This window comes from Brienomyrus brachyistius, chromosome 9, assembly GCF_023856365.1.
Source record: "Brienomyrus brachyistius isolate T26 chromosome 9, BBRACH_0.4, whole genome shotgun sequence".
Classification (NCBI taxonomy): Eukaryota; Metazoa; Chordata; class Actinopteri; order Osteoglossiformes; family Mormyridae; genus Brienomyrus; species Brienomyrus brachyistius.
Genome location: NC_064541.1, coordinates 8,607,254 through 8,634,663, shown reverse-complemented (window position 1 = coordinate 8,634,663; position 27,410 = coordinate 8,607,254). Strand labels below are relative to the sequence as shown.

General features: G+C 56.7%; 1 protein-coding gene across 1 annotated transcript in view; it reads left to right on the top strand.

Annotated features, from left to right (window-relative positions):
• si:dkey-22o22.2 (neural-cadherin) overlaps window positions 1-27,410 on the top strand; it is a 93,768-nt gene that overhangs the window by 56,449 nt on the left and 9,909 nt on the right. Inside the window, 19 exon segments of the mRNA XM_049026598.1 lie at window positions 8,711-8,878; window positions 13,267-13,516; window positions 14,382-14,429; window positions 14,432-14,508; window positions 15,118-15,304; window positions 15,597-15,740; window positions 19,224-19,507; window positions 20,121-20,309; window positions 20,311-20,710; window positions 20,713-21,471; window positions 21,474-21,583; window positions 21,585-21,738; window positions 22,011-22,104; window positions 23,722-23,906; window positions 24,000-24,232; window positions 24,770-25,047; window positions 25,457-25,671; window positions 26,434-26,561; window positions 27,002-27,129. Of these exon segments, the coding sequence (XP_048882555.1) occupies window positions 8,711-8,878; window positions 13,267-13,516; window positions 14,382-14,429; window positions 14,432-14,508; window positions 15,118-15,304; window positions 15,597-15,740; window positions 19,224-19,507; window positions 20,121-20,309; window positions 20,311-20,710; window positions 20,713-21,471; window positions 21,474-21,583; window positions 21,585-21,738; window positions 22,011-22,104; window positions 23,722-23,906; window positions 24,000-24,232; window positions 24,770-25,047; window positions 25,457-25,671; window positions 26,434-26,561; window positions 27,002-27,129 (4,031 nt within the window).

Below are 27,410 nucleotides of genomic sequence, written 5' to 3'. Positions count from 1 at the left end.
GGCGGGGGGGAGTGAAAGGGACAGGGAGGCGGGAGGAGTGAAAGGGACAGAGAGGCGGGGGGAGTGAAAGGGACAGGGAGGCGGGGGGAGTGAAAGGGACAGGGAGGCGGGAGGAGTGAAAGGGACAGGGAGGCGGGGGGGAGTGAAAGGGACAGGGAGGCGGGGGGGAGTGAAAGGGACAGGGAGGCGGGGGGAGTGAAAGGGACAGGGAGGCGGGGGGGAGTGAAAGGGACAGGGAGGCGGGGGGGGAGTGAAAGGGACAGGGAGGCGGGGGGAGTGAAAGGGACAGGGAGACGGGGGGAGTGAAAGGGACAGGGAGGCGGGGGGAGTGAAAGGGACGGGGAGGCGGGGGGAGTGAAAGGGACGGGGAGGCGGGGGGAGTGAAAGGGACGGGGAGGCGGGGGGAGTGAAAGGGACGGGGAGGCGGGGGGAGTGAAAGGGACGGGGAGACGGGGGGAGTGAAAGGGACGGGGAGACGGGGGGAGTGAAAGGGACAGGGAGGCGGGGGGAGTGAAAGGGACAGGGAGGCGGGAGGAGTGAAAGGGACAGAGAGGCGGGGAGAGTGAAAGGGACAGGGAGGCGGGAGGAGTGAAAGGGACAGGGAGACGGGGGGAGTGAAAGGGACGGGGAGACGGGGGGGAGTGAAAGGGACGGAGAGGCGGGGGGAGTGAAAGGGACGGGGAGGCGGGGGAGTGAAAGGGACGGGGAGGCGGGGGAGTGAAAGGGACGGGGAGGCGGGGGAGTGAAAGGGACGGGGAGACGGGGGGAGTGAAAGGGACAGGGAGACGGGGGGAGTGAAAGGGACAGAGAGGCGGGGGGAGTGAAAGGGACAGGGAGGCGGGAGGAGTGAAAGGGACAGGGAGACGGGGGGAGTGAAAGGGACAGGGAGACGGGGGGGAGTGAAAGGGACGGAGAGGCGGGGGGAGTGAAAGGGACGGGGAGGCGGGGGGAGTGAAAGGGACGGGGAGGCGGGGGAGTGAAAGGGACAGGGAGACGGGGGGAGTGAAAGGGACAGGGAGACGGGGGGAGTGAAAGGGACAGGGAGGCGGGGGGAGTGAAAGGGACAGGGAGGCGGGGGGAGTGAAAGGGACAGAGAGGCGGGGGGAGTGAAAGGGACAGGGAGGCGGGAGGAGTGAAAGGGACAGAGAGGCGGGGGGGAGTGAAAGGGACAGGGAGGCGGGGGGAGTGAAAGGGACAGAGAGGCGGGGGGGAGTGAAAGGGACAGGGAGGCGGGGGGGGAGTGAAAGGGACAGAGAGGCGGGGGGGAGTGAAAGGGACAGGGAGGCGGGGGGGAGTGAAAGGGACAGAGAGGCGGGGGGGAGTGAAAGGGACAGGGAGGCGGGGGGGGAGTGAAAGGGACAGAGAGGCGGGGGGGAGTGAAAGGGACAGAGAGGCGGGGGGAGTGAAAGGGACAGGGAGGCGGGGGGAGTGAAAGGGACAGGGAGGCGGGGGGGAGTGAAAGGGACAGGGAGGCGGGGGGAGTGAAAGGGACAGGGAGGCGGGGGGGAGTGAAAGGGACAGAGAGGCGGGGGGAGTGAAAGGGACAGGGAGGCGGGGGGAGTGAAAGGGACAGGGAGGCGGGGGGAGTGAAAGGGACAGGGAGGCGGGGGGAATGAAAGGGACAGGGAGGCGGGGGGAGTGAAAGGGACAGGGAGGCGGGGGGGAGTGAAAGGGACAGGGAGGCGGGGGGAGTGAAAGGGACAGGGAGGCGGGGGGAGTGAAAGGGACAGGGAGGCGGGGGGGAGTGAAAGGGACAGGGAGGCGGGGGGAGTGAAAGGGACAGGGAGGCGGGGGGGAGTGAAAGGGACAGGGAGGCGGGGGGAGTGAAAGGGACAGGGAGGCGGGGGGGAGTGAAAGGGACAGGGAGGCGGGGGGGAGTGAAAGGGACAGGGAGGCGGGGGGGAGTGAAAGGGACAGGGAGGCGGGGGGAGTGAAAGGGACAGGGAGGCGGGGGGGAGTGAAAGGGACAGGGAGGCGGGGGGAGTGAAAGGGACAGGGAGGCGGGGGGAGTGAAAGGGACAGGGAGGCGGGGGGGAGTGAAAGGGACAGGGAGGCGGGGGGAGTGAAAGGGACAGAGAGGCGGGGGGAATGAAAGGGACAGAGAGGCGGGGGGGAGTGAAAGGGACAGAGAGGCGGGGGGAGTGAAAGGGACAGGGAGGCGGGGGGAGTGAAAGGGACAGGGAGGCGGGGGGAGTGAAAGGGACAGGGAGGCGGGGGGAGTGAAAGGGACAGGGAGGCGGGGGGAATGAAAGGGACAGGGAGGCGGGGGGAGTGAAAGGGACAGGGAGGCGGGGGGAGTGAAAGGGACAGGGAGGCGGGGGGGAGTGAAAGGGACAGGGAGGCGGGGGGGAGTGAAAGGGACAGGGAGGCGGGGGGAGTGAAAGGGACAGGGAGGCGGGGGGGAGTGAAAGGGACAGGGAGGCGGGGGGGAGTGAAAGGGACAGGGAGGCGGGGGGGAGTGAAAGGGACAGGGAGGCGGGGGGGAGTGAAAGGGACAGAGAGGCGGGGGGGAGTGAAAGGGACAGGGAGGCGGGGGGAGTGAAAGGGACAGGGAGGCGGGGGGGAGTGAAAGGGACAGGGAGGCGGGGGGGAGTGAAAGGGACAGGGAGGCGGGGGGAGTGAAAGGGACAGAGAGGCGGGGAGAGTGAAAGGGACAGGGAGGCGGGGGGGAGTGAAAGGGACAGGGAGGCGGGGGGGAGTGAAAGGGACAGAGAGGCGGGGGGAGTGAAAGGGACAGGGAGGCGGGGGGGAATGAAAGGGACAGAGAGGCGGGGGGGAGTGAAAGGGACAGAGAGGCGGGGAGAGTGAAAGGGACAGAGAGGCGGGGGGAATGAAAGGGACAGGGAGGCGGGGGGAGTGAAAGGGACAGGGAGGCGGGGGGAGTGAAAGGGACAGGGAGGCGGGGGGGAATGAAAGGGACAGAGAGGCGGGGGGGAGTGAAAGGGACAGAGAGGCGGGGAGAGTGAAAGGGACAGAGAGGCGGGGGGAATGAAAGGGACAGGGAGGCGGGGGGAGTGAAAGGGACAGGGAGGCGGGGGGGAGTGAAAGGGACAGGGAGGCGGGGGGAGTGAAAGGGACAGGGAGGCGGGGGGGAGTGAAAGGGACAGGGAGGCGGGGGGAGTGAAAGGGACAGGGAGGCGGGGGGAGTGAAAGGGACAGGGAGGCGGGGGGGAGTGAAAGGGACAGAGAGGCGGGGAGAGTGAAAGGGACAGAGAGGCGGGGGGAGTGAAAGGGACAGAGAGGCGGGGGGGAGTGAAAGGGACAGAGAGGCGGGGGGAGTGAAAGGGACAGGGAGGCGGGGGGGAGTGAAAGGGACAGGGAGGCGGGGGGGAGTGAAAGGGACAGGGAGGCGGGGGGAGTGAAAGGGACAGGGAGGCGGGGGGGAGTGAAAGGGACAGAGAGGCGGGGAGAGTGAAAGGGACAGAGAGGCGGGGGGAGTGAAAGGGACAGAGAGGCGGGGGGAGTGAAAGGGACAGGGAGGCGGGGGGAGTGAAAGGGACAGGGAGGCGGGGGGAGTGAAAGGGACAGAGAGGCGGGGGGAGTGAAAGGGACAGAGAGGCGGGGGGAATGAAAGGGACAGGGAGGCGGGGGGAGTGAAAGGGACAGGGAGGCGGGGGGGAGTGAAAGGGACAGGGAGGCGGGGGGAGTGAAAGGGACAGAGAGGCGGGGGGAGTGAAAGGGACAGAGAGGCGGGGGGGAGTGAAAGGGACAGGGAGGCGGGGGGAGTGAAAGGGACAGGGAGGCGGGGGGGGAGTGAAAGGGACAGGGAGGCGGGGGGAGTGAAAGGGACAGGGAGGCGGGGGGGAGTGAAAGGGACAGAGAGGCGGGGAGAGTGAAAGGGACAGAGAGGCGGGGGGAGTGAAAGGGACAGAGAGGCGGGGGGGAGTGAAAGGGACAGAGAGGCGGGGGGAGTGAAAGGGACAGGGAGGCGGGGGGAATGATAGGGACAGGGAGGCGGGGGGAGTGAAAGGGACAGGGAGGCGGGGGGAGTGAAAGGGACAGGGAGGCGGGGGGGAGTGAAAGGGACAGGGAGGCGGGGGGGGAGTGAAAGGGACAGAGAGGCGGGGGGGAGTGAAAGGGACAGGGAGGCGGGGGGGGAGTGAAAGGGACAGGGAGGCGGGGAGAGTGAAAGGGACAGAGAGGCGGGGGGAATGAAAGGGACAGGGAGGCGGGGGGGAGTGAAAGGGACAGAGAGGCGGGGGGAGTGAAAGGGACAGGGAGGCGGGGGGGAATGAAAGGGACAGAGAGGCGGGGGGGAGTGAAAGGGACAGAGAGGCGGGGAGAGTGAAAGGGACAGGGAGGCGGGGGGAATGAAAGGGACAGGGAGGCGGGGGGAGTGAAAGGGACAGGGAGGCGGGGGGAGTGAAAGGGACAGAGAGGCGGGGGGAGTGAAAGGGACAGAGAGGCGGGGGGAGTGAAAGGGGACAGGGAGGCGGGGGGGAGTGAAAGGGACAGGGAGGCGGGGGGGAGTGAAAGGGACAGAGAGGCGGGGGGGAGTGAAAGGGACAGAGAGACGGGGGGGAGTGAAAGGGACAGGGAGACGGGGGGGAGTGAAAGGGACAGGGAGGCGGGGGGGAGTGAAAGGGACAGGGAGGCGGGGGGAGTGAAAGGGACAGAGAGACGGGGGGGAGTGAAAGGGACAGGGAGGCGGGGGGGAGTGAAAGGGACAGGGAGGCGGGGGGAGTGAAAGGGACAGGGAGGCGGGGGGAGTGAAAGGGACAGAGAGGCGGGGGGGAGTGAAAGGGACAGAGAGGCGGGGGGAGTGAAAGGGACAGAGAGGCGGGGGGGAGTGAAAGGGACAGGGAGGCGGGGGGGAGTGAAAGGGACAGGGAGGCGGGGGGAGTGAAAGGGACAGAGAGGCGGGGGGAATGAAAGGGACAGGGAGGCGGGGGGAGTGAAAGGGACAGGGAGGCGGGGGGAGTGAAAGGGACAGGGAGGCGGGGGGGAGTGAAAGGGACAGGGAGGCGGGGGGAGTGAAAGGGACAGGGAGGCGGGGGGGAGTGAAAGGGACAGGGAGGCGGGGGGGGAGTGAAAGGGACAGAGAGGCGGGGGGAGTGAAAGGGACAGAGAGGCGGGGGGAGTGAAAGGGACAGAGAGGCGGGGGGGAGTGAAAGGGACAGAGAGGCGGGGGGAGTGAAAGGGACAGAGAGGCGGGGAGAGTGAAAGGGACAGGGAGGCGGGGGGGAGTGAAAGGGACAGGGAGGCGGGGGGGAGTGAAAGGGACAGGGAGGCGGGGGGAGTGAAAGGGACAGGGAGGCGGGGGGGGAGTGAAAGGGACAGAGAGGCGGGGGGAGTGAAAGGGACAGAGAGGCGGGGGGAGTGAAAGGGACAGGGAGGCGGGGGGAGTGAAAGGGACAGGGAGGCGGGGGGGAGTGAAAGGGACAGGGAGGCGGGGGGAGTGAAAGGGACAGGGAGGCGGGGGGGGAGTGAAAGGGACAGAGAGGCGGGGAGAGTGAAAGGGACAGAGAGGCGGGGGGAGTGAAAGGGACAGAGAGGCGGGGGGAGTGAAAGGGACAGAGAGGCGGGGAGAGTGAAAGGGACAGGGAGGCGGGGGGAATGAAAGGGACAGGGAGGCGGGGGGGAGTGAAAGGGACAGGGAGGCGGGGAGAGTGAAAGGGACAGAGAGACGGGGGGGAGTGAAAGGGACAGAGAGGCGGGGAGAGTGAAAGGGACAGAGAGGCGGGGGGAATGAAAGGGACAGGGAGGCGGGGGGAGTGAAAGGGACAGGGAGGCGGGGGGAGTGAAAGGGACAGAGAGGCGGGGGGAATGAAAGGGACAGGGAGGCGGGGGGAGTGAAAGGGACAGGGAGGCGGGGGGGAGTGAAAGGGACAGGGAGGCGGGGGGGGAGTGAAAGGGACAGGGAGGCGGGGGGAGTGAAAGGGACAGAGAGGCGGGGGGAATGAAAGGGACAGGGAGGCGGGGGGAGTGAAAGGGACAGGGAGGCGGGGGGGAGTGAAAGGGACAGGGAGGCGGGGGGGAGTGAAAGGGACAGGGAGGCGGGGAGAGTGAAAGGGACAGAGAGACGGGGGGAGTGAAAGGGACAGAGAGGCGGGGGGAGTGAAAGGGACAGAGAGGCGGGGGGAGTGAAAGGGACAGAGAGGCGGGGGGAATGAAAGGGACAGGGAGGCGGGGGGAGTGAAAGGGACAGGGAGGCGGGGGGAGTGAAAGGGACAGGGAGGCGGGGGGAGTGAAAGGGACAGAGAGGCGGGGGGAGTGAAAGGGACAGAGAGGCGGGGGGAGTGAAAGGGACAGAGAGGCGGGGGGAGTGAAAGGGACAGAGAGGCGGGGGGAGTGAAAGGGACAGGGAGGCGGGGGGAGTGAAAGGGACAGGGAGGCGGGGGGGAGTGAAAGGGACAGGGAGGCGGGGGGGAGTGAAAGGGACAGGGAGGCGGGGGGAGTGAAAGGGACAGGGAGGCGGGGGGAGTGAAAGGGACAGGGAGGCGGGGGGGAGTGAAAGGGACAGGGAGGCGGGGGGGAGTGAAAGGGACAGGGAGGCGGGGGGGAGTGAAAGGGACAGAGAGGCGGGGGGAGTGAAAGGGACAGAGAGGCGGGGGGAGTGAAAGGGACAGAGAGGCGGGGGGGAGTGAAAGGGACAGAGAGGCGGGGGGAGTGAAAGGGACAGGGAGGCGGGGGGGAGTGAAAGGGACAGAGAGGCGGGGGGAGTGAAAGGGACAGAGAGGCGGGGGGGAGTGAAAGGGACAGAGAGGCGGGGGGAGTGAAAGGGACAGGGAGGCGGGGGGGAATGATAGGGACAGGGAGGCGGGGGGGAGTGAAAGGGACAGGGAGGCGGGGGGGAGTGAAAGGGACAGGGAGGCGGGGGGGAGTGAAAGGGACAGAGAGGCGGGGAGAGTGAAAGGGACAGAGAGGCGGGGGGAATGAAAGGGACAGGGAGGCGGGGGGGGAGTGAAAGGGACAGGGAGGCGGGGGGGAGTGAAAGGGACAGGGAGGCGGGGGGGAGTGAAAGGGACAGGGAGGCGGGGGGAGTGAAAGGGACAGAGAGGCGGGGGGAATGAAAGGGACAGGGAGGCGGGGGGGAGTGAAAGGGACAGGGAGGCGGGGGGGAGTGAAAGGGACAGGGAGGCGGGGGGAGTGAAAGGGACAGGGAGGCGGGGGGAGTGAAAGGGACAGGGAGGCGGGGGGAGTGAAAGGGACAGAGAGGCGGGGAGAGTGAAAGGGACAGAGAGGCGGGGGGAATGAAAGGGACAGGGAGGCGGGGGGAGTGAAAGGGACAGGGAGGCGGGGGGGAGTGAAAGGGACAGGGAGGCGGGGGGGAGTGAAAGGGACAGGGAGGCGGGGGGAGTGAAAGGGACAGAGAGGCGGGGGGAATGAAAGGGACAGGGAGGCGGGGGGGAGTGAAAGGGACAGAGAGGCGGGGGGGAGTGAAAGGGACAGAGAGGCGGGGGAGAGTGAAAGGGACAGAGAGGCGGGGGGGAGTGAAAGGGACAGGGAGGCGGGGGGGAGTGAAAGGGACAGGGAGGCGGGGGGGAGTGAAAGGGACAGAGAGGCGGGGAGAGTGAAAGGGACAGAGAGGCGGGGGGGAGTGAAAGGGACAGAGAGACGGGGGGGAGTGAAAGGGACAGGGAGGCGGGGGGGGAGTGAAAGGGACAGGGAGGCGGGGGGAGTGAAAGGGACAGGGAGGCGGGGGGAGTGAAAGGGACAGGGAGGCGGGGGGAGTGAAAGGGACAGAGAGGCGGGGGGAGTGAAAGGGACAGAGAGGCGGGGGGAGTGAAAGGGACAGGGAGGCGGGGGGGAGTGAAAGGGACAGGGAGGCGGGGGGGAGTGAAAGGGACAGAGAGGCGGGGAGAGTGAAAGGGACAGAGAGACGGGGGGGAGTGAAAGGGACAGAGAGACGGGGGGGAGTGAAAGGGACAGGGAGGCGGGGGGGAGTGAAAGGGACAGGGAGGCGGGGGGAGTGAAAGGGACAGAGAGACGGGGGGGAGTGAAAGGGACAGGGAGGCGGGGGGGAGTGAAAGGGACAGGGAGGCGGGGGGGAGTGAAAGGGACAGGGAGGCGGGGGGAGTGAAAGGGACAGAGAGGCGGGGGGAGTGAAAGGGACAGAGAGGCGGGGGGAGTGAAAGGGACAGAGAGGCGGGGGGGAGTGAAAGGGACAGAGAGGCGGGGGCAAGCGCAGCTTTTAATTGGCTCATTGTTCTGATGTAGCTCATTAAGATGAGAGTAGGGCTCTCTGCTTATTGGCACGGGGAGCTAGGAGGTGCTGGGTCTGGTCATGTGATCACACGTCCGTCAAGCAGAGTTTTACTACCAACTTCACCCCAGCGGACTCTTCTTCCATTATTAATGCTACAGTGTTCGTTTTAATGAAACAGCGTCGGGCGTGGGGGTACGGGGCAGGCTGGGGGGGTGGGCCTTCTTCTGTGAAGTCCTGGCCTTGAAAGTCAAATTAAGAAGCAAAATAGATGGCAGCATTGTGAATAAATCTATCTGCTCTTCAGCACAATGTTCTTCTGAACTTCTCCTGCTAAGGTCCCATGAATAATGCTGACTATTCTTTGCTATATATGTCAGTGTTTTTTTTCTGCCTCGATGATCCTCGTAAGGAAGATGCCGAAGGTCGCTTTGGGCCATAATTCGTCTTGATAATGGTATCAAGATGGGTCTCATCCCCTTTATGGGTTCTGCCGATAGCAGAGGTTCTCCGCCACTTAGTACCCTCTCTGTCCGCCCCTCCCCTCCCCCGACTCCGGAGCAGACGTCCCGCATCAGCCAGCAGATCATCGCCACAGACGGGGGGAACCGAAGCGTATCGGTGGAGCTGACCGTCATGATCACCAACATCTACAACCAGCCCCCGGAGTGGGAGCGGGCGGAGTACTTGGTCACCATTCCGGAGAACACAGTGCGGGACACCAAGATCGTGGTGAGTCTTCACCAGCGTGGCCTCTCATGCACCCCGCGCCCCCCCTCCCCGTCTCTCCTGAATTCGCTGCCCCGCAGCCAACACCTCAGTACGCACACTTACCTTGACATTTATTTTATTTCTTACATGAAAAGGCTCCTAGCACTGGTGTCTGTGAATCACGCAGAGACAGGACCAGGGGCGGCCTTCCCCGCTGGGGGCTTTCATCGCCAGTGCCGGCACTTTCCGCGGGAGCAGCTGAGCGCACTTTGCCGTGCACGGGGCCCCGGCGCAGCCGCACGCCACAAATGACACATCACTCGCGTTGCTCCCAGTCATCCCGGCTTCTTGTGTGAACCGTCGGATGTGGGCTGATTCCCCCGCCTCCCACACACATACACCTTCTAGCCTTCCCACCCCAGGGGGCTCTGTGCTAAAATATGACTCCTGGGTCAGTGTGGCAGCATTTGATGCCGTACTGACTGGTAATTAGACCACAGTGGGTGGTGGATGGAGCTTGGGAGTCGTGGGCGGGTCTTGTGGGTTGAGGGCGGAGCTTGCGGGTTCGGGGCGGAGCCTGCAGGTCAAGGGCAGTGCTTGCTGGTCCTTGATCGCAGCTTCAAACTCAGTCCCACTTCTCTCATCACTGGGAACCGTGTGTAACAAAGATCATTAATTATCGTATCTCCTCCACTGATGACGAACAGCATCTATGGTCTGCAAAGGGATCGTTAGGCATTAAACGCACAAAGCCTCATACTGATGCTCTCCAGCCTCATCCCTCTCAGTGGCACAGTTTAAACATTCTGGAACGGCAGCTGCTGCTGAGCCCTAATTACCAAGGTGATTGTTACTGGAAATTCCTGGTGCAGGTAGATGATGCGTCCATGGTGATGAGGCAACAAGGATGGAGAGCAGACCGGAGCAGTGTGCTAGTGTGTGTGCGTGTGTGCGTTTTTGTAATTATTACATTGTGGGGACCAGATTTCCCCACAATGTGAGAAAAACCTGTTATTTTTTTTTACCTTGTGGGGACATGTTTTAAAGTCCTCACAATATAAACCTCTGTGAAAGCAATCAAAAAACTAAAAATGCCAAAAGTCTAGTATTTTGTTTCGTTACTTATGGTTAGGGCTGGGTAGGGGTTAAGGTTGTTATAAGTACTGGTATGTATGTGTTTGCGTGTGTGTGTGTGTGTATGTGTGTGTGTGTGTGTGTGTGTGTGTGTGTGTAGCTAGCGTTTTGGGGGCAGCATCACTTTCAATTTCAAGCTCCTGGAAAATTTGCCTCTTATATGTTACTGTTTCTCTTTGAAATATATGAAAACCCATATATGTATTGCTGAAATGCACCATGTGACGACTTGCTTGTGAAAATCCGTCGTGCCAGATACACCCCGCGGGGTTAATTGGTCGTACAAGTCAAGACGGTTGCCGTCCACCGTGAGAAGACAGAGCCATGGCTACCGGCAGCCTTTCAGCCTCAGATAATGGTGCCACACGCAAGCACTATCTGCCCAGCATAGACCGCCGCTCTGAGTAACGCTAATTAGATTATTAGCAGCTAGCTGGCTAATGGGCCCCTCATCCTTTATTTTACCCCGTTTATGAATGATTAGCGTGAATCCTCTTCTTCCCTGTAAATACCGTATTTACTCTGTGGTGAGCAGTAACTGCCGGTTAAAATCTCTGCTGTGCATTGGGAACCCCTACAGTAATTCATCCTTGGAACTCAAAATACAAATTAGGCTCGTTAACAGTCTAACACATTCATGTGGAGTACGGTGCTGTCTGTAGACTCTCTTCTTCGCTCTCATATCCATTATCTTTCTCTCTGTCTCTTAATTAGAAAATTTAAATATCAGTGGTCTCAGTGCGGAATTATCTGAAGGAACAATGATTAGTAAATTCCAAGCAGCGTAATTGCAACCTTGAGTAAATAATTAAGAGACTGTGTTCCCACGCGTGCATTGGATTATGGGAGTACCGCTGTCGTTGGTCTGCCAGGTAGATCAGGGGATAAATTAATAACGGCATCTTCTTATGGTCGGGACAGTTTGTATTTTGCAAGCAGATAATCACAGTTTATTATTTAAATTAATTCTAACTGTTATGAATATTTAAAATTCTTGCTAGGTTTAAAATAATTTCCCCCCAGACCTGTGAAATCATGAGAATAACCGCATCTTAAATGTATAGTGAGCATTCCTGTAAGATCCCCATTCGCAGCATGGATCTGTCCCAAACGGCGGAGCAGGGCCTGCTGGGGGTGTAAGACAATGTGGTAATTAGCCATCGACTGCTCTGCTCCTTGCCTGCTTGATACCATCCCTCTGCGACCCAGTACAGCTGCCTGGCGGGAAGAAGCATGCCACAGCAGTCAGCTGGCTCCGGTCACACACACACACACACACACACACAAACGCCGACATTAATTACAATGCATTTAGTATGAAGATGTTATTTGATTTGAATATAGTGGCAGGTGATACGATAATTTATCACGACCGGTTGCAGTTGTATCCGCAATAAGCACTTCAGAATTATATCTGCTTAACACTAATATAATAATGACAGTACAGACCTACTTGGATATGTTGTAGACTATATTTGTTTAATTTAACTTTGCCCCCTGGAGGATGGGCTTCCCTTTGAGTCTGGTTCCCCGCAAGGTTTCTTCCTTCTTGGGAGTTTTTCCTTGCCACTGTCGCCTTTGGCTTGCTCACTGGGGGCTTTGGGCAGGGATAATGTGAAGCGCTTTGAGACAATGTAATGTTGTGAAAATGTGCTATCGGAGAATGATGAGAAAAAGAAATGCCTGCACATCTAAGTTATGATTGTTCACCAAGCTGGTCCAAAGCATTGATTTGTTCTACAAGTGCGTAGTGCTGGAAGATGGATCTGGACTGAGGTGGACCTGCTTGAGGTTTCTGGGTCAGGTCCCGGGAGCAGCCCTGTGGACACCCTGAGTTGTACAAAATGGTAAAATGTGGTGTAAGGACATGATTGTGGCTCAGCAGACCACGTGTGACACGCGATCATGCAGAAGGCAGGTGTGCAGGTCATCGGGGGGGGCGTGCAACCAGGCGGCGGTAACAGTGGAGCCTGTCCGTCCGTCCGTCCCTCCCCCCCCCCCCCCCATTTCTCAGCAGGCAGGGGTCGGGTCGGGTGATGTGTGTCACGGCTCAGTGAGTACTGCTGCCCCCCCAGGCGTTCAGAGCATGCTACCAGAGTGCATGTACTAGGCGGTGTGTTCATTCAAATCCGCTCGCAGTTCGACCCATTTTAACAGCTGGATTTTATGTCCTTGCCGAAATTTTACTGGTTCTCTCATAGGATTTTAAATGACAGCCTTTGGTCAACAAGTGCGGCATTTTGCCGTGAAGCCCGCAGGCTCTGCTGAAGCTGAACTACACTGTGGATGAGGCCGGCTTGCTGTAGGTCTCACTGGAAACGTGCCTCCCCAGTAGTGAGTATGAGGGTCACGGAGCATGGTGACTCATTCGGGGAGCCGTAGCTCCCTTTGTGTGCGACGCTGACGGATGTGGCCGTCCTCTCCTGAGTTCTGTTAGCACGTGTGAAGCTTTTAAAACTCCGCCTTGCTTTCCTCAGATCCCCTCGAGTCGTTCGCTGCTGCACGCCGTACTTTAGCACTGAAAAGAAAAAAAGATAAAAAAAAGATGGAGTCCGTGAGGAAGGCGTGTGGTGGATGGCGGGGGGTGGGGGGGGACGGATGAATGCTGTTAGCTGGTCTCTCCACGTCCTGGTGTGTGGGACAGCGATAGACCCATCTGTCTCTTGCCGTAACGTCAGCTTCGACAGCTGCCACGGATCACAAAAGCAGAGCAAAGCCTCGCATACGGGGTTAAGCTAGATCTGCCAATACTGGCTCGCTACAGAATGAAACAGACTGAGTGTGGACTTTGTATTTCTCCACATGTATACTCGACCGTACAAGTATTCTCACGTACCCATTTGAAGCCGTCTTCCATTGCCAAAGACCAATTCCAAAACTCAAGATCAGAAGTACAGAGGATGGTAAGAATCCCCCAATGTCATTCTTGGCCCTCCCCAAATACCAAGGGTACATCGTGTTGTACCCTAACATAACCAATCCATGATTTAATGAATCCCAAGTTCATTCTTGGGAGGCAAGTTAGCAAGACCGGTCTTGCTAATACCACAAGTACGATCTTTGCGTTCTTTGCTCTGTGTAATGTATTCCTGTGGTGTGGTCAGCAGAGACTTGTAGTCCGTGCTGTTGTAGGGTACACTTTGCTAACCATTCATGTTTTTTTCTGTAAGGTTTAGCCAAACTTCCATTGTGAGTTTCCTGTATCGACAATTATAGATTAGCCCCAGATTAGCACAGACACACACAGTGACGTTCACGGTGTCTCGTCCTCACAGACCATAAAAGCCACATCGCCCTTGGGTGACCCCCGGGTGACCTACAACCTGGAAGAGGGGCAAGTTCCGGAGACCAACATGCCCGTGCGCTTCTACATCAAGCCCAACCGGGCCGACGGCTCTGCCTCCATCTTGGTGGCCGAGCCTCTGGACTTCGAGGTCACGCGGTTCTTCACGCTGCGGGTCCGGGCGCAGAACGTGGCTGCCGTACCGCTGGCATCCTTCACCACTGTCTATGTTAACCTCACAGGTGAGGGGGCTTGCTGGGTTCCTGGAGAAGGACCTTTGACACCATTAGACTATCAATGTTTAAGTCCATTGTCATACAATCAGATTAACCGAAATATGCTTCTTTACATTACACAGTAGTGATGGAGATGTTAAACATCCACATAAACTGTTCTGAATCTAGTGGGATGGGGGCCCTGGGTTAATGTTATTGTGGGAGCTCTACCTACAGCACAAAATAAGTCAAAATGAGGCTGGAACAACTTCCAGACAAACCTCCTCAATCTCCAAGCCCTGGGCTACAGCCCAGATTAGCCTGAGCAGGAGGCCAGTCTTGCCCTTAACTAGCCCAGCGTAACAGTGGTATCCCAGCATCACCATCTGAGAATCATTGACCTGAATTACTGCTCTCACCCACCGAAAGCTACTCCCCACAGAGGCTGGTAAATCTCCCAGCATCCAACCTGTTTAGATTATGTTAGCGATTATGTTCCGTCTCCAAGCGAAGTACTGCATTTTTTCCACTCACATTTCTAATGGTGAGGCTGTGGCACTATTGTTGCTCATGAAAGTCACTCTTGTGTGGGGCCAGCTCAGTAAGTGTCGGCTTGGCCGATCGGCGAAGGCTCTTTCAGCCAGCCGCAACACTTGACAATGCATTATCATTAATTAAGGGAAAATGGAAATTGAAATGTAATGAAACGGAAGACAAAGGGCCCTCGAAGCTCATTATAGATGTGGTGTAATCAGCGGTCTGCAGGGAACGAAAGACGCGTCGCTCATTGGTAACGAGGCGTGTGGCGTGACCTGAAGGGTCTTCAGATCCGCCGCCCACCAACGGGTGGCGCACGTTGGTGACCTACCCTTGTGTGCGTGCGTGTCCTCAGACGTCAACGACAACGTGCCGTTCTTCATGTCACCCACGTACGAGGCCACTGTCCCGAGGGGGCCGACATCGGCACGTCGGTGATCCAGGTGTCTGCCGTGGACCTGGACTTGGGCCTCCATGGCACGGTGAGGATCTCAGACCTGATTCTGGAAAAACCGAGAGCCATGGAATTCCTACAGGGCCCGATTTGGAGCAAAGAGCCAGAACATTATCCTGAGAGAGAAACCCTTCCTGAAAATGAGTCTGAATTGACTGGCTGCTCCACCGGCCACTCACACCATCTCTCTCTCTCTCTAGTAGATAGTACAGATCACAGGCTGGTCAACCAAGCAGGCACTGCAAACTTAACTAGTAGTTTGATCTGTTTGCCCATCACATGTGCTCATTGTGATCGAATTAAAAAAGTGATAAATCAGAGAGATGCTCTGCACACACACGACACTGAAAGACACAACGAGCGTGTAAACATTATTCCCATTATAGATGTTTATATAGTTCTTAGTACTGAGCCTTCATAGCTAGTAAGGTTTGAATCCATTTTTCAAAATTACATTACTTTTATGAATATAATAAAATATAGAGTATTATTATATGTGATAATACTACAGTGATGTATAGTCGCATTATGTAATTACGCGGCCCGTGTTATAGTAGCACTTAAAATGATATTGAGGGTGTTCAGGATGTCAGTCTCTTGTGGAACCTCTGACCACGCTCCCTACATCTGGCCCTAGATCAACTACATCATCCTGAAGGACCAGACCGGAGACTCGCAGTTCTTCAGCATCAACGCCCACACAGGAGTCATCCATAGCCGCGCCTCCTTCGACAGAGAGCAGAAGGGCTCCTATCTGATCGAGGTCCAGTCGCAGGACAGCTCGGAGTCGGCCAGGCCGGGCCAGCAAGGGCAGCCCAACACAGGTGCCGGTCCGACCCTTTCGCTGGACCTCACCCCTGACTGTGCTTGCCAACATCTCCTTCAGGGTCTTTAATCTGAGCTGCAGGAGGGACAGGGCAGTGGCTGCTGTCATAATCCTCCCTGTAATCAGTTTCGCTTAGCCTTTAGGATTCCTTTGTTGTTTAAGTTTCCGGCTGAGTGATGATGTACTAAGGGTCTATTTCTGAGAACCTCCCAGGTTCTTCAGTCTTTCCGCCGCACGAAATATGATTTCCCCATAACGAGCCCATTTGCCGTTCATCTCCTGACGCGCAGACACAGCCTACGTGCGGATCTTCATCACAGACGTCAACGACAATGCCCCCGCCTTCTCCCAGCCCGTGTACGAGATCAGCGTGGAGGAAGACCAGGAAGTGGGTTCCGCGGTCATCACTGTCACAGCCAACGACGAGGATGAAGGTAGCCGAGCGTCTGCGCGTGTGGCTGACGGAAAGGTTTGCGGAGCGTGGTGGAGGAGGAGGGTGCGGATGGAGGATGTGCTGGAGGGGATCTGAGAGGCCTGGGTGGTGCTCTGGTGCCTCTCGGTGTCTTTGTTTACAGGCCACTCTTTGCCTGTTAGCCCCGATCCAGACGAGCGCTGCAGTGGGGCTGAAAGAAACTCAGCAAAGGGTTTTATTTTCAGAGCTCGTTAGCAAGTCCTCCCCAGCTAATGTAGGAGTCACTGATTCAGGCCTCCCGGGGTAATTATTTGATGTTTCTTTGTTTTCTTTGTCCCTTGCTGCCTTCCAAGATTAATAAATAAACAGGAGCGAACACTTTAATGACGGTGGCAAAATCCTGTGTGAAAATGGTGCTGGGTTTATTTTCGCAGAATGTCACTTTTCATGGTGCCTTTGTGACATCGGAAGTGACAACTGATTTAGCACAAAGTTGCAAAACACGAGTGAGACCAACAAAAAAAAAAAAAAGCTGAGAAAATCCGGGTAAACAGTTTTTTTTTTGCCAATTTTCAGAACCACGCACAGGTATCTAATGGCACCGTATGTTTCCACCGCTGTTTGAGATCAGGACGAAGGAGGTTTTCTGTCGCTAAAGGCTTTGCAGAGGGAAACAGCTGAAATGACACTGAAGGGGGCTGAGGAAGGCTCAGCTCCCAGCCCTGCCTGATCCTCCAGGCGTGTCCTACCTAGGGTCGGCTCTGCCGGATCTGTCACCTGAACAACGCCTCCTATCTGTCCATTAGAGTAATCTGTTCCTTCTCGGGTGTGACTGGACACCTCCATGACCTTGGGGATGCCCCCACCTCTGTCAGCCCGCTCAGGTGTCCGACTTGGCCGATGCTCTGCATTAGTGGGAGATCCATAAATCATGACTGGATCCCATTATGAGCTGGGGCTTGCTGATTGTCCCTGTCCCTTTGCTCTGTGGCCTGTCCCCATCCCCTCACTTCATGGCCTGTCCCCATCTCCTCACTTCATGGCCTGTCCCCATCCTCTTGCTCTGTGGCCTGTCCCTGTCCCCTCACTTCATGGCCTGTCCCCATCCCCTCATTTCATGGCCTGTCCCCGTCCCCTTGCTCTGTGGCCTGTCCCCATCTCCTCACTTCATGGCCTGTCCCCATCCCCTCACTTCATGGCCTGTCCCCATCCCTCACTTCATGGCCTGTCCCCATCCCCTCACTTCATGGCCTGTCCCCGTCCCCTTGCTCTGTGGCCTGTCCCTGTCCCCTCACTTCATGGCCTGTCCCTGCACTCCTAATCTTGTCCTTGTCCCCTCGCTTCACAACCTGTCTCCATCCGCTTGTCCCTCAGCCTGTCCATGTCCCCTCGCCCTGCAGTCTGTGTCCTATAGCTCCACAGTCTGTCTATGTCTTCTTATGGGTGTGCTGTAAGCTGGGATGCCATCAAAGGTGCTGGCGCCTCCATTTGTTGGTAATGAGGAAGTCCAAGCACTGTATCAGCTTCACAAACCAAGAATGAAAGCCGGACTTAGCGAGCTAGCCTCTACCATGCAGCGGGGCGCTCCCTGTGATGAGTCATAGATCATGGATGGAGCCCACAATCCCGTTAATGTCCAACTAAAGCAGCGAGCGCAAAAGCCCCTTCTCACCGTTTTTGGCTCTCTCTCCAGTCAGTGGTGCGTCAGCGTCTTTGGCACACAGCCCTCTTCTTCCTGTTTGACCTCCGAAGTGAAGCTCTCCTTTGTTTTATTTATGACACCCTGAGGTTCTGAGATAACAGAGCTTGTTACATTCATGCCTCCTTCGCTCGCTGCCTCAGCAAGGCAGGATGGGCTCTCTGAGAGGTAGCAGGCAGAGACCGGAGGACGCCCCCCGCTGTGCCAGCGATCCAGGCAGCCATACCCAGCTGCTCAGGACAGAAGGTTTCTACAAACAGGCTCCCACAAGGTGCTGCACGCTAACGAGCTTCATCGTCACGGCTGCTAGCATGCTAGCTGTTAGCGAAAGACATGTGCGTGACAGGGTCGCTCAGATTCAGCCCGCCCGGGACATCCTACTGCTTCTGCAGTTGGCTAGCAGTCTGCGATGGTCAGGAACAAAAGTGCAAATCAAAATCCGATCCCCTCAGCACTTCTACCGCTGCTCCCAAATTCACATCAAATGACTTTCCATTAGACCTAAATATTTTTTATTGCATTCAGTATGGTGATGGGGGATCGAAATAATTAGAGATGGATCCGAAGGGAGCGGGGGGGGGGGGTTTATGGGGCCTTTAAATGTTTCAAAAGGCTGATTAGCTTCCCCTGCTTTGTCAGGTCTTCATTCAGCCAGGGACCGACTCTCATCAAGGGTAGAAAATGCATGAAACGAACAAGTTAATAGTAGAGTGTGCTGGTTTGACACAGGGGACCGGGGGGGGGGGGGGGGCTGGGTTGGGGATTGGCTGGATGGAGGACACACTGTGCATACTCCTCAATCCCTGACCCCTTCCTGCCTAGGAAGTTCTACCATCATCAGAGAATCTGATTTGTGCCGGGGTGATTCTAGGGTGAGGGGCCAACAGAGGAGCCAACCTTTACCCAGTGGCATATTTTGAATCGGGGAGGGGCTCTCCAGCTGCCAATCAGCTTTCAGCTGGGGCCAGGGTCCCTATGGCCCCGCCCCCCCCACCCTTACCCTGGGCTAGAAGGAGGCGCTCAGAGTTTCGGATACCGCAGTGGGTCAGATCCCCTCCGCAACACTGCGAATCCTGCACCCGCTTCAGCGCAGGTTGAGGCTTCCATCCGATGGATGCGCAGCTACCAGCCGCTAATAAGCCTTCATCACTACACCAGCAGAACATTTGATGGCGGCTGCTATGAAGCGGTTTGGATTAAAAAGAAAACATATAAGCCCTAAATCTGTTTTTGAAAGGGGTGTAGGATCTCATCTCCCATTTGCTAGTGCCCAAATTAAGAACTGCGGGGGGGGGGTGGGGTTGGGGGGCGGACGGGCGTGTAAAATACGGTTACGGCCATCTCGCAGTGAGGCGCGGCCTGATGAAATTTGCAGGATCTGATGTTACTGGGATAATAGCTGTCCCTCGTGATTTGTTTGTCTCGTGAAAAATTAATGGCGCACAGGGACTGGGGGCTGTGTGGATACGGAGGTGAGGCTGGAGCAGGGTTATTCATTATAGGCCCATGGTAATTATGCATGCAGTGGGACCTTGGTGAGGTTATGGCAGGACAGGATAACAGGTGGTGTAGGACCCCCCCCCCCTCCGCCCCACGGCTCTTTGTGTCCCACGACAGAAGCTGCTGTTGCATCTAAGACCCTGTTGTATCCAGGCACCGTAACCTGAATTCTGCAGGCAGGTATCCAGCTGTATGAATGCATGTGAGCGAAATTATAAGCAACGATAACAGCTGCGGTTTTATAAGTAACGTTAAGAGCTGCGATCCGTGTTTAGTCTGACATCTCTCTCTTCTGTTCCTGCCCAGGGGCGAATGCCAAGCTGCGGTACCAGATCACGGCAGGCAACGTACTGGGCGCCTTCGACGTAGAGCCCGAGGTGGGCACAGTGTTCATCGCACAGCCGCTGGATTACGAGGTCGAACGGCGCTATGAGCTGTGGCTGGTGGCCTCCGACGGCAAGTGGGAGAACCGGACGGCGGTGGTGGTGAACGTGGTGAACCGCAACGACGAGGCGCCTCTCTTCGGGCAGAGCGAGTATCACGCGGCCGTCACCGAGGAGCTCAGCGGCGGGCCCGTGCTGGTGCTGGAGGTCAGGGGGGGCGCTGAGGGCTCCGGTGGGTGGCTGGGTGGGTGTATAAGTGGTTCTGGTCCATTCAGACAGTGAGTGAATGAAAACAAAACAATGCAGAGCAGGGAAAAGAAAAAGAACAGTAAGAGATCAGCATGGTGACAAAGCGCAGTTTTCGTCTGTAACAGGTACCTACAGCAAGGCTGCCTCCACTGGCAAACATACGGTTTGCCAAGCAGTGAGCTCTGCGCCTGTCTGGGGCGGGGGGGGCGGGGGGGACCCCCATGACTCGGAGTGTTTCCTGGTGTTCATGAAGGCGCCCAGGCGTTTGCGCGGCTCGCCGAGTTGCAGCCGGCACGTGCCGATCTTTGTGTGGCACCGTCAGACTTCAAAGGTTTTTCTGTAAACAAACCCTCTGGTGAAAGACGACAAAAAAAAATATCTGAATTTCATCTTTGCCGTGCCTATTAACTTTTAATTGTGTTTTACGCCCGATGATGGATATTTGGGATCCATTTGCATACCCCTCTCCCCTCCCTCCCCGTTCCCCTTGGTTGTCAGCGAGATGGAGATGACTTAGTTTGCCTCATAGCTTACGGGGGGAAGCAAAGTTTTTAACCGTGTGTCTCTGCAGGTGTCAGCCATCGACCCCGATCAGGAGGCAGACCAGGCTGCTGTTCGGTACTCGCTGCATGGGCAGGGGGCCGGGAGCGAGTTCACCATCGAGGAGTGGACAGGCCGCATCTACGCACAGAAGAAGCTGGACCGAGAGGAGCGCGCAGTCTGGCGTTTCCTGGTGCTGGCGACCGATGAGAACGGAGTGGGGCTTAACGGGCTTCGCCGATGTCATCGTGGAGGTGCGGGACGTCAATGACAATGCGCCGGCGTTCCCGTGCGTTGTGGAGAGCTGCTTCGTGGGCTACGTGCCAGAGAACTCGCCGGCTGACACGTCCATCATGGACATGAGGGCTACAGACCTGGATGACCCCAAAGCCGGCAAGAACGCCATCCTGACGTACCGGATCATGCAGAACGTGCGCAACGAGATCAACTTGAACTTGTTCTCCATCAATCCCTCCACAGGGACCATTTATACAGTGCTTCGTTCACTGGACAGGGAGGCAGTGGATCGATACTTCGTGGTGGTGGAAGCTCAAGACGGAGGTGGTCTCTCGGGGACCGGAACTGCGACTATTATGGTGTCCGACGTCAATGACCACACTCCCGTTTCACCCAGAAGGTGTACACAGCCTCTGTGACCGAGAACCTGGACATCAACAGTGCAGTGCTGGTGGTGTCCGCCACAGATGGGGACCAGGGAGAGAATGCGCTGATGACCTTCAGCGTCGTGGGAGGCGACGAGGACCGCAAGTTCTTCATCGAGACGGACAAGGTTAATCGGCGGGGGACTGTCCGGCTGAAGAAGAAGATCGACTTCGAGAAGCCCCATGAACGTACCTTCAACCTGACCCTGAAGGTGGAGGACATGGACTTCTTCAGCCTGGCCTACTGTGTCATTCAGGTGGAGGACTCCAACGACCACGCGCCTGTTTTCTTCCCCCAGTTCTACGACACAGGCTCCATGTTCGAAGACGTTCCCATCGGGACGATAGTTGCTCAAGTCACTGCCGTTGACCTGGACTCAGGCCAGAACGGGAAGTTCTTCTACACCATCGTTCCTGAATCTGATCCCAATGACCAGTTCCTGGTGGATAAGAATGGATGGGTGGTCGTGGCAGGTTCCTTGGATCGAGAAAAGATCTCTCAGCACCGCCTCATGATTCATGCTACAGACTTGGGCAACCCGGCGCTGACAGGCACAGCCATCGTACTGGTGACTGTGCAGGACGTCAATGACAACGGTCCAGAGTTTGAGGCACCTTATAAGCCAATCGTGTGGGAGAACTCAGCTGCACCCCAGATAGTCCATATGAATGAGACCTCGGCCTGGCTGCACGCCACCGATAGGGACTCCTCCCCCAACGCCGGCCCTTCGCCATCCGCCTGCTCACACAGAGCCACGATGCGGCTAGCTTCAACCTGACGGACCTCAGGAACGGCAGCGCTCTCCTCACTGCCCTGCTCACCTTCGACCGGTGAACAGCAGAAGGAGTATCTCCTGCCCATCCTAATGATTGACAGCGGAACTCCTCCAATGAGCTCCACCAACACGCTGACTGTTACCATCGGCGACCGGAATGACCATCCCCATGTAGCTGGCCACACAGATTTTATCGTTTACAGCTACAAAGGTAAATGTTCAAACACCTGGTGTGAATAGATATTACTATATATATACGTGTATGTGTGTGTATTTAAATATCAAACCTTCTCATGAAAATTTATTGTTTCAAGCAGACCATTAAGCAGGAATTTTACATGAAGCCCTGGTTTAATAGGCATGCAAACACGCCTGTTTTAAAAGACGTCTATTTCATACCTGACAGGATTACATACTTACATAATTACACTGCTATTTTCCTCTGCTCCGGTGTTCAGTAAACAGGTTCCATGTTTTCCACAGGCTTCCTGCCAACAGCGCCACTCGGACAGGTTCGATCCCCCGACCTTGATGACTGGAATGAGAAGCTTTACCGACTGGAAGGCAAGCCCTCCAGGTACCTTGATCTCCGCGTGAAGCTCTGGTGAGACCTGCTAAGTGGCAGGATGAGAAGAGCCTTCCCGAGTGCGACGTCCCGCACCATGTGCAGGCATTAATCCTTCATAAGGGTTGTGGCAGGGGGATTAGCTAGCAGTAACACCAGCATGAGCTCGTGCTCGTGCCTTGCGCACCATCGTCTGCGGCTCCTAACGAGCCGTCCCTCACGCTGAGAGTCGTCAGCCTCCCCTTTAACCCAAAGTCACCCTCCCTGCCTGATCACTGCCTCCTGTTTTCATTCCTTCTCGTTTTTTATGGAAAACCATTACTCTGTTGAGCTTAACATTCTTTAATTAGATGAGCAATTACCTGTTTAACACTATTGCTACTATAAAAATAAATTATTGGGCAAAATGTATATGACCCAGTGATGCATGTTACCTAACAAATAGGCAGAAATCGTGTGATGTTAAATCACGACTCGGAGCGGACTTTCTGAAGCGACTCTTATTTGTGGACAGACAGATTTGCCCCAGATAGGTATCAGGAGGATTGAGTGTCGTTACTGCGGATAATGGACTCATTACTGTATTCCTGAAGTAATAGTTTTGTCCTTGGCCGCACTTGGCACCTTCATCTGTAGTCTGGAAGGCGTCTTCGATCCAGGCCATATTTTATTTGCTTACTTGACAGTTAATTACTTAATTTGGCTCTTGCACTGAAGGCCATTGCCAATACGCAGCTCAATTTCTGTTACAGAGTCGTGATTGCACTTTTTAAAATCTAATCTGAATAGGATCCAGGGTCAGCCCTGTGACCTTGCCGACATGCAGCCCTGCAGACGACAGGCGGGCGTGGGCGCGGTGCTCAAAACACACACAGCACACCTGGATCATTCTGCTCCAGAAGCTTTCTGCTGTGGGATGGGAGCTGTGGGTCATAGCTAACGGAACATTGGCTCGCCTGTCCCCTGTCTGTCGCTTCATGTGACTTACAGTCAAACCGTCCCACTAGAAACCCATGGCAGGTACACTAACCTTACTGGGAACAGTGGGGTAGTGGGGGAACTTGAGGCAGTCGTGTTATATAGTGGGGGAAGCCATTGTGTTACCATGTGAGAGTGAAATCAAGTGGTAAAATCTCCTGTTTGTTTTGAGATATTTGCTGCTCATACATTCAAATGATAAATTCTTTAACTAACAGCAATGTACAATTTATTTAAAGCAATGTACAATTGAAAAACAGGGTCAGACAGTCCCTGGTGCAATCAGGGCTTAAAGGCCTTGCTCAGGGACCCAGCAGCGAAACACTGCCGACTCTGGGATTTGAACCAACAACCTTCTGATCACTGTCACAGCAACCTAAAGGCTGATTTATATTTATGAGTCGAGCCTATGCAGAGATTATGCTATAGCCTACGTAAGTGACATATGGTGCAGAAGTAAAAATTAGTCTTTGTGATGCTCTGCCTGTCATCGTAAGGTTGTCGGTCCAAATCCCAGAGTTGGTAGATTGTTTTCACTGAGCAAGGCCCTTATCCCCAGGGTGCTCTGGGTCAGCACTCACCCCCACACTGCTTCGTCACTGATAGGTACTGTTTGGGTACAAGTTTAGAGAAAACACCTCTGTTTCTCAGGCACTTTGTGCTGAACCGGAGCTCTGGGCAGATCAGCCTGACGGCCGACACTCCGCCTGGAAGCTACAGCCTGCAGGTGCGGGTGTCAGACGGAACCTGGCCCGACGTGATCTCCACCGCAGAGGTCATCGTCATGGAGCTGAAGGAGGAGGCCGTGCAGAATGCTGGCTCCCTGCGCTTGTCTAGTGGGTGATCCTGCCTTCCCAGCGACCATCTAAACCGCCCCAGGGCTCACAGGGAGAGGGTGGGTAACGGCCATGATAATCTTACTCCCGCAGACATCACCCTGGAGGAATTCTTCTCAAGGGCCCCAGGCCGGGAGAGTCGATTCCTGCGGCTGAGGCGCTTCCTGTCCGAGGCCCTGCGGACGGAGCCCGAATGCGTGCATGTCTTCAGTGTGGCTGAGAGCCGGCGGCGCCCCCGAGAGGTCAGCGTGTGGTACGCCGCCCACGGCTCGCCCTACTACAAGGCCGAGAAGCTCAATGGGAACGTGGCCTTGCATAAGGCTAAGGTATGCACACACACACGCACAGACACACACGCGCGCACACACACACACGCACACACACACGCACGTGCGCCTGTAATCCTGTCTTTACAGTGACATCATTTTAATGTAAATAACGGCCCCGAGCCAAACCTCACAAAACTGGAAAACATGCCAGAACTGATAAGAAGCAAAAGGTCTCGACGTTTCTCATAATAAAAAAAAAAATCTGACGGGGGATTTCTGGGTAAATAAAACATTGTTGCAGCTCACAGAAACACTCAGATAGCAGCTGCTTATTTTGGAGGGGGGGGCTGTAGGCCCGTTTATTATGTGCACAGAGCTCCACTCCCAAACCTCAGCCTGCTCTAAAGCCAGAATCCCGTTTCGCTCATTGCTGCCAGCGGGACTCTCAGTCGTCCTCCCTGGCCGTTTCTCTGCTTTAAAACCTTTTTATTTCGCCTATACTGCCCAAGATTTAGAGGAGGTATTAAAGTGGGTGAGTCTGACCTGATCGTGCGCGATGACTGTCCCGCTGAGTGTCGCGGCTCTCCTCCGCAGCTGGAGGCTGCACTGGGCACGCCCGTTTCCCAGGTGGGTGTGGACGAGTGTGTCTTCAGCGACTGCGGCTCCACGGGGGGCTGCAGCAGCAGCGTGCGCTTTGCCGACACCCCCACCCCGCTGAGCAGGGGCAGCACTGCGCTGGTGTCACTGGCCGCTTCTGTCGGAGCCCGGTGCGGCTGCCAGGCCCGGGAGAGCCCCCACCTCGCCTGCGCCTCCTACCCACGCGGCCCGTGCCTGAACGGGGGCACCTGCGTCGACGGGGAGCTGGGATACAGGTGAAGGGGTCGGCACCTACCCACGGGGATATGCCCGGGGCCCCCGCCTCAGGGGGCCGGGCTGCATTTTCCTGCATGTTTATTGGTGGACATGCATGTCACTGTTCAGTAGAATGTGTTTGGTAGAGTGTGTTCAGTAGAGTGTGTTCAGTAGAATGTGTTTGGTAGAGTGTGTTCAGTAGAGTGTGTTCAGTAGAATGTGTTTGGTAGAGTGTGTTCAGTAGAGTGTGTTCAGTAGAATGTGTTCGGTAGAGTGTTCAGGGGCTCCGATAGAGATGCACCGATCTGATATTCAGTTCACCGATTCACACCTATTAGATGGATGTTGTATTAGGAGCTACAGCCCTTTCATGAAAAATGAGGGCTTTAAGGTCCAACAGAATGCCCCTTTGTGCCATGCCCCCTGCAGGTGTCAGTGCCCCCCCATGTTCGACGGGCCTGAGTGCCAGCAGGTGAAGCACACGTTCGGTGGGCACGGATACGCCTGGTTCCCCCCGCTGAAGCCCTGCTTCTACAGCCGCATTTCTCTGGAGTTCCTGACGGAGGAGCCGGATGGGCTGCTGCTGTACAACGGGCCTCTGGGTCCCACACAGGCCGGCGATGTCGAGGACTTCATCGCACTGGGTGAGGGCTGGACCCAAAGTGTTACATCACGGCACCCCTGTATCCCCCCCCCGTATCAGTCACTGTAACGTTACACAGGGACGGGGACAGGGAGGCAAACAGCGTGCGTCACTCAGAGTCTAAGCTGTTCACCGTCCTTTCCTTTGTCTGCAAATGAAAGTGTCGCGGCTGCTTTCCTTTCCGTCTCTCTGCTTGATCTTCAGACTTCGCTGATGTCCCCAGAGGTCATGGGTCCCGCCACGCTCAGTGACGAGGCCCCTTTTCCGTTTTGTAATTATCGAGTCGACTCGTCCGCATCGCAGGCAGGAAATCGAACCTGGGCACGATTGATCCTGCCGAGGCATTTTTCACGGCCTCGGCTCGATAGCGCTGCCGATGACGGCCTGCAGGTCGCCGGGGGTTACGGCGACGCTGTGTACGTGGCTGTGCTCAGCAGACCTGTTTGCCCGAGAGCGTCTGCGTCTCATAGAGTACAGGATGCCAGGCGGACAGGGAAACGGCATTTTAATCAGCTGACAGGCGCTGTAATCTCAGCCGCTGAGTGAGATATATCAGGATCTGTCTGTGATTGCCTGTCGGTCGCCCCCAGAGTGCCTGTAACAGTTAATGTCAAACCGTGGTGATGAGTCAGAAAATAACAGAAAGTTCTTCAGACATTCCAGCCTCCTCCGGGGTTCCTGTTTACAGCGTGTTGCTGTCAGTCTCCTAAAAAAAGCCCCCCGTCAGGCGTGACATCACATTTGCTGTGCCACTGTCCCGCAGAGCTGAAGAACGGGCTTCCCACCCTGAGCGTGAGCCATGGTTCTGGGGTCCTGACCTTGCAGCTGGCCCTGAAGCTGGGGGTCGCCGACCGGCGCTGGCACCGCCTTGACATAACGAACGACGGCAAGGTACGCGGGGGCGGGGGGGGGGGGGCGGGGGGGGGTTGGAAGAGGCAGAACATAATGCAGCAAGAAAGAGAAAGATGGATGACAGGGCTGTGGGTAGGATGACGGAGGGGGATTTAAGTGAGGGGACGCGTAAGCGGGGCTGCCTCACTAATGGGTTTTACTGGTTTGCTGAGGGTAATAACCTGATTTAACATGGAAGGCTTAGAGGAGACACCTGGCACAGTCACTGGCTGATAAACCCACAAACCTCAAACAGGAACAATGGAAATGCCCAGTAGACTTAATATCAAAGTGACTTACCTTTCCAGTAGCTACAAACAAGGGTTCAGGTGAGGCAGAGAGGGAGGTAACTGGCAGGAAGGCGTGGGCCCGCAATCCCCCCGCTGGATTACATCTCTAAAGTCAGGAATGGTGTCACTGAGCCGGGGCTTTTCACACAGACTGTGCACTTTACGCTGGATCTCTGCTCTGGAGCCACAGTAGCTGAGGGGGACGGGCTGGGGTCTGAGGAGCCCGAGGTGGACGAGTCAGCCTGCAGGGCGTCCGGCGAGACCCCAGGGACGGCGAGGTAGGAGGGCCGCTGCGCGGTTAGAGTCCTGCTTCTGGTCCCGGGTCACATGGGACTGCTAAGCTCCACCCCATCATTATGATGCAAATTATTCGCCGACGACAATTGTTCATTGACCGAAATGAGATGATGATAACATAAAAATTAATCCATAATGCCAATGACTACGATAGAATGAACTGACAATTTCGTCAATGAGTAAAAATGACAAAAATGTCAGGAAGAGGCAAATTTCAAATTTGGGCATGATTGGATAATGTCGATTTAGCCAGTTTGAAGTG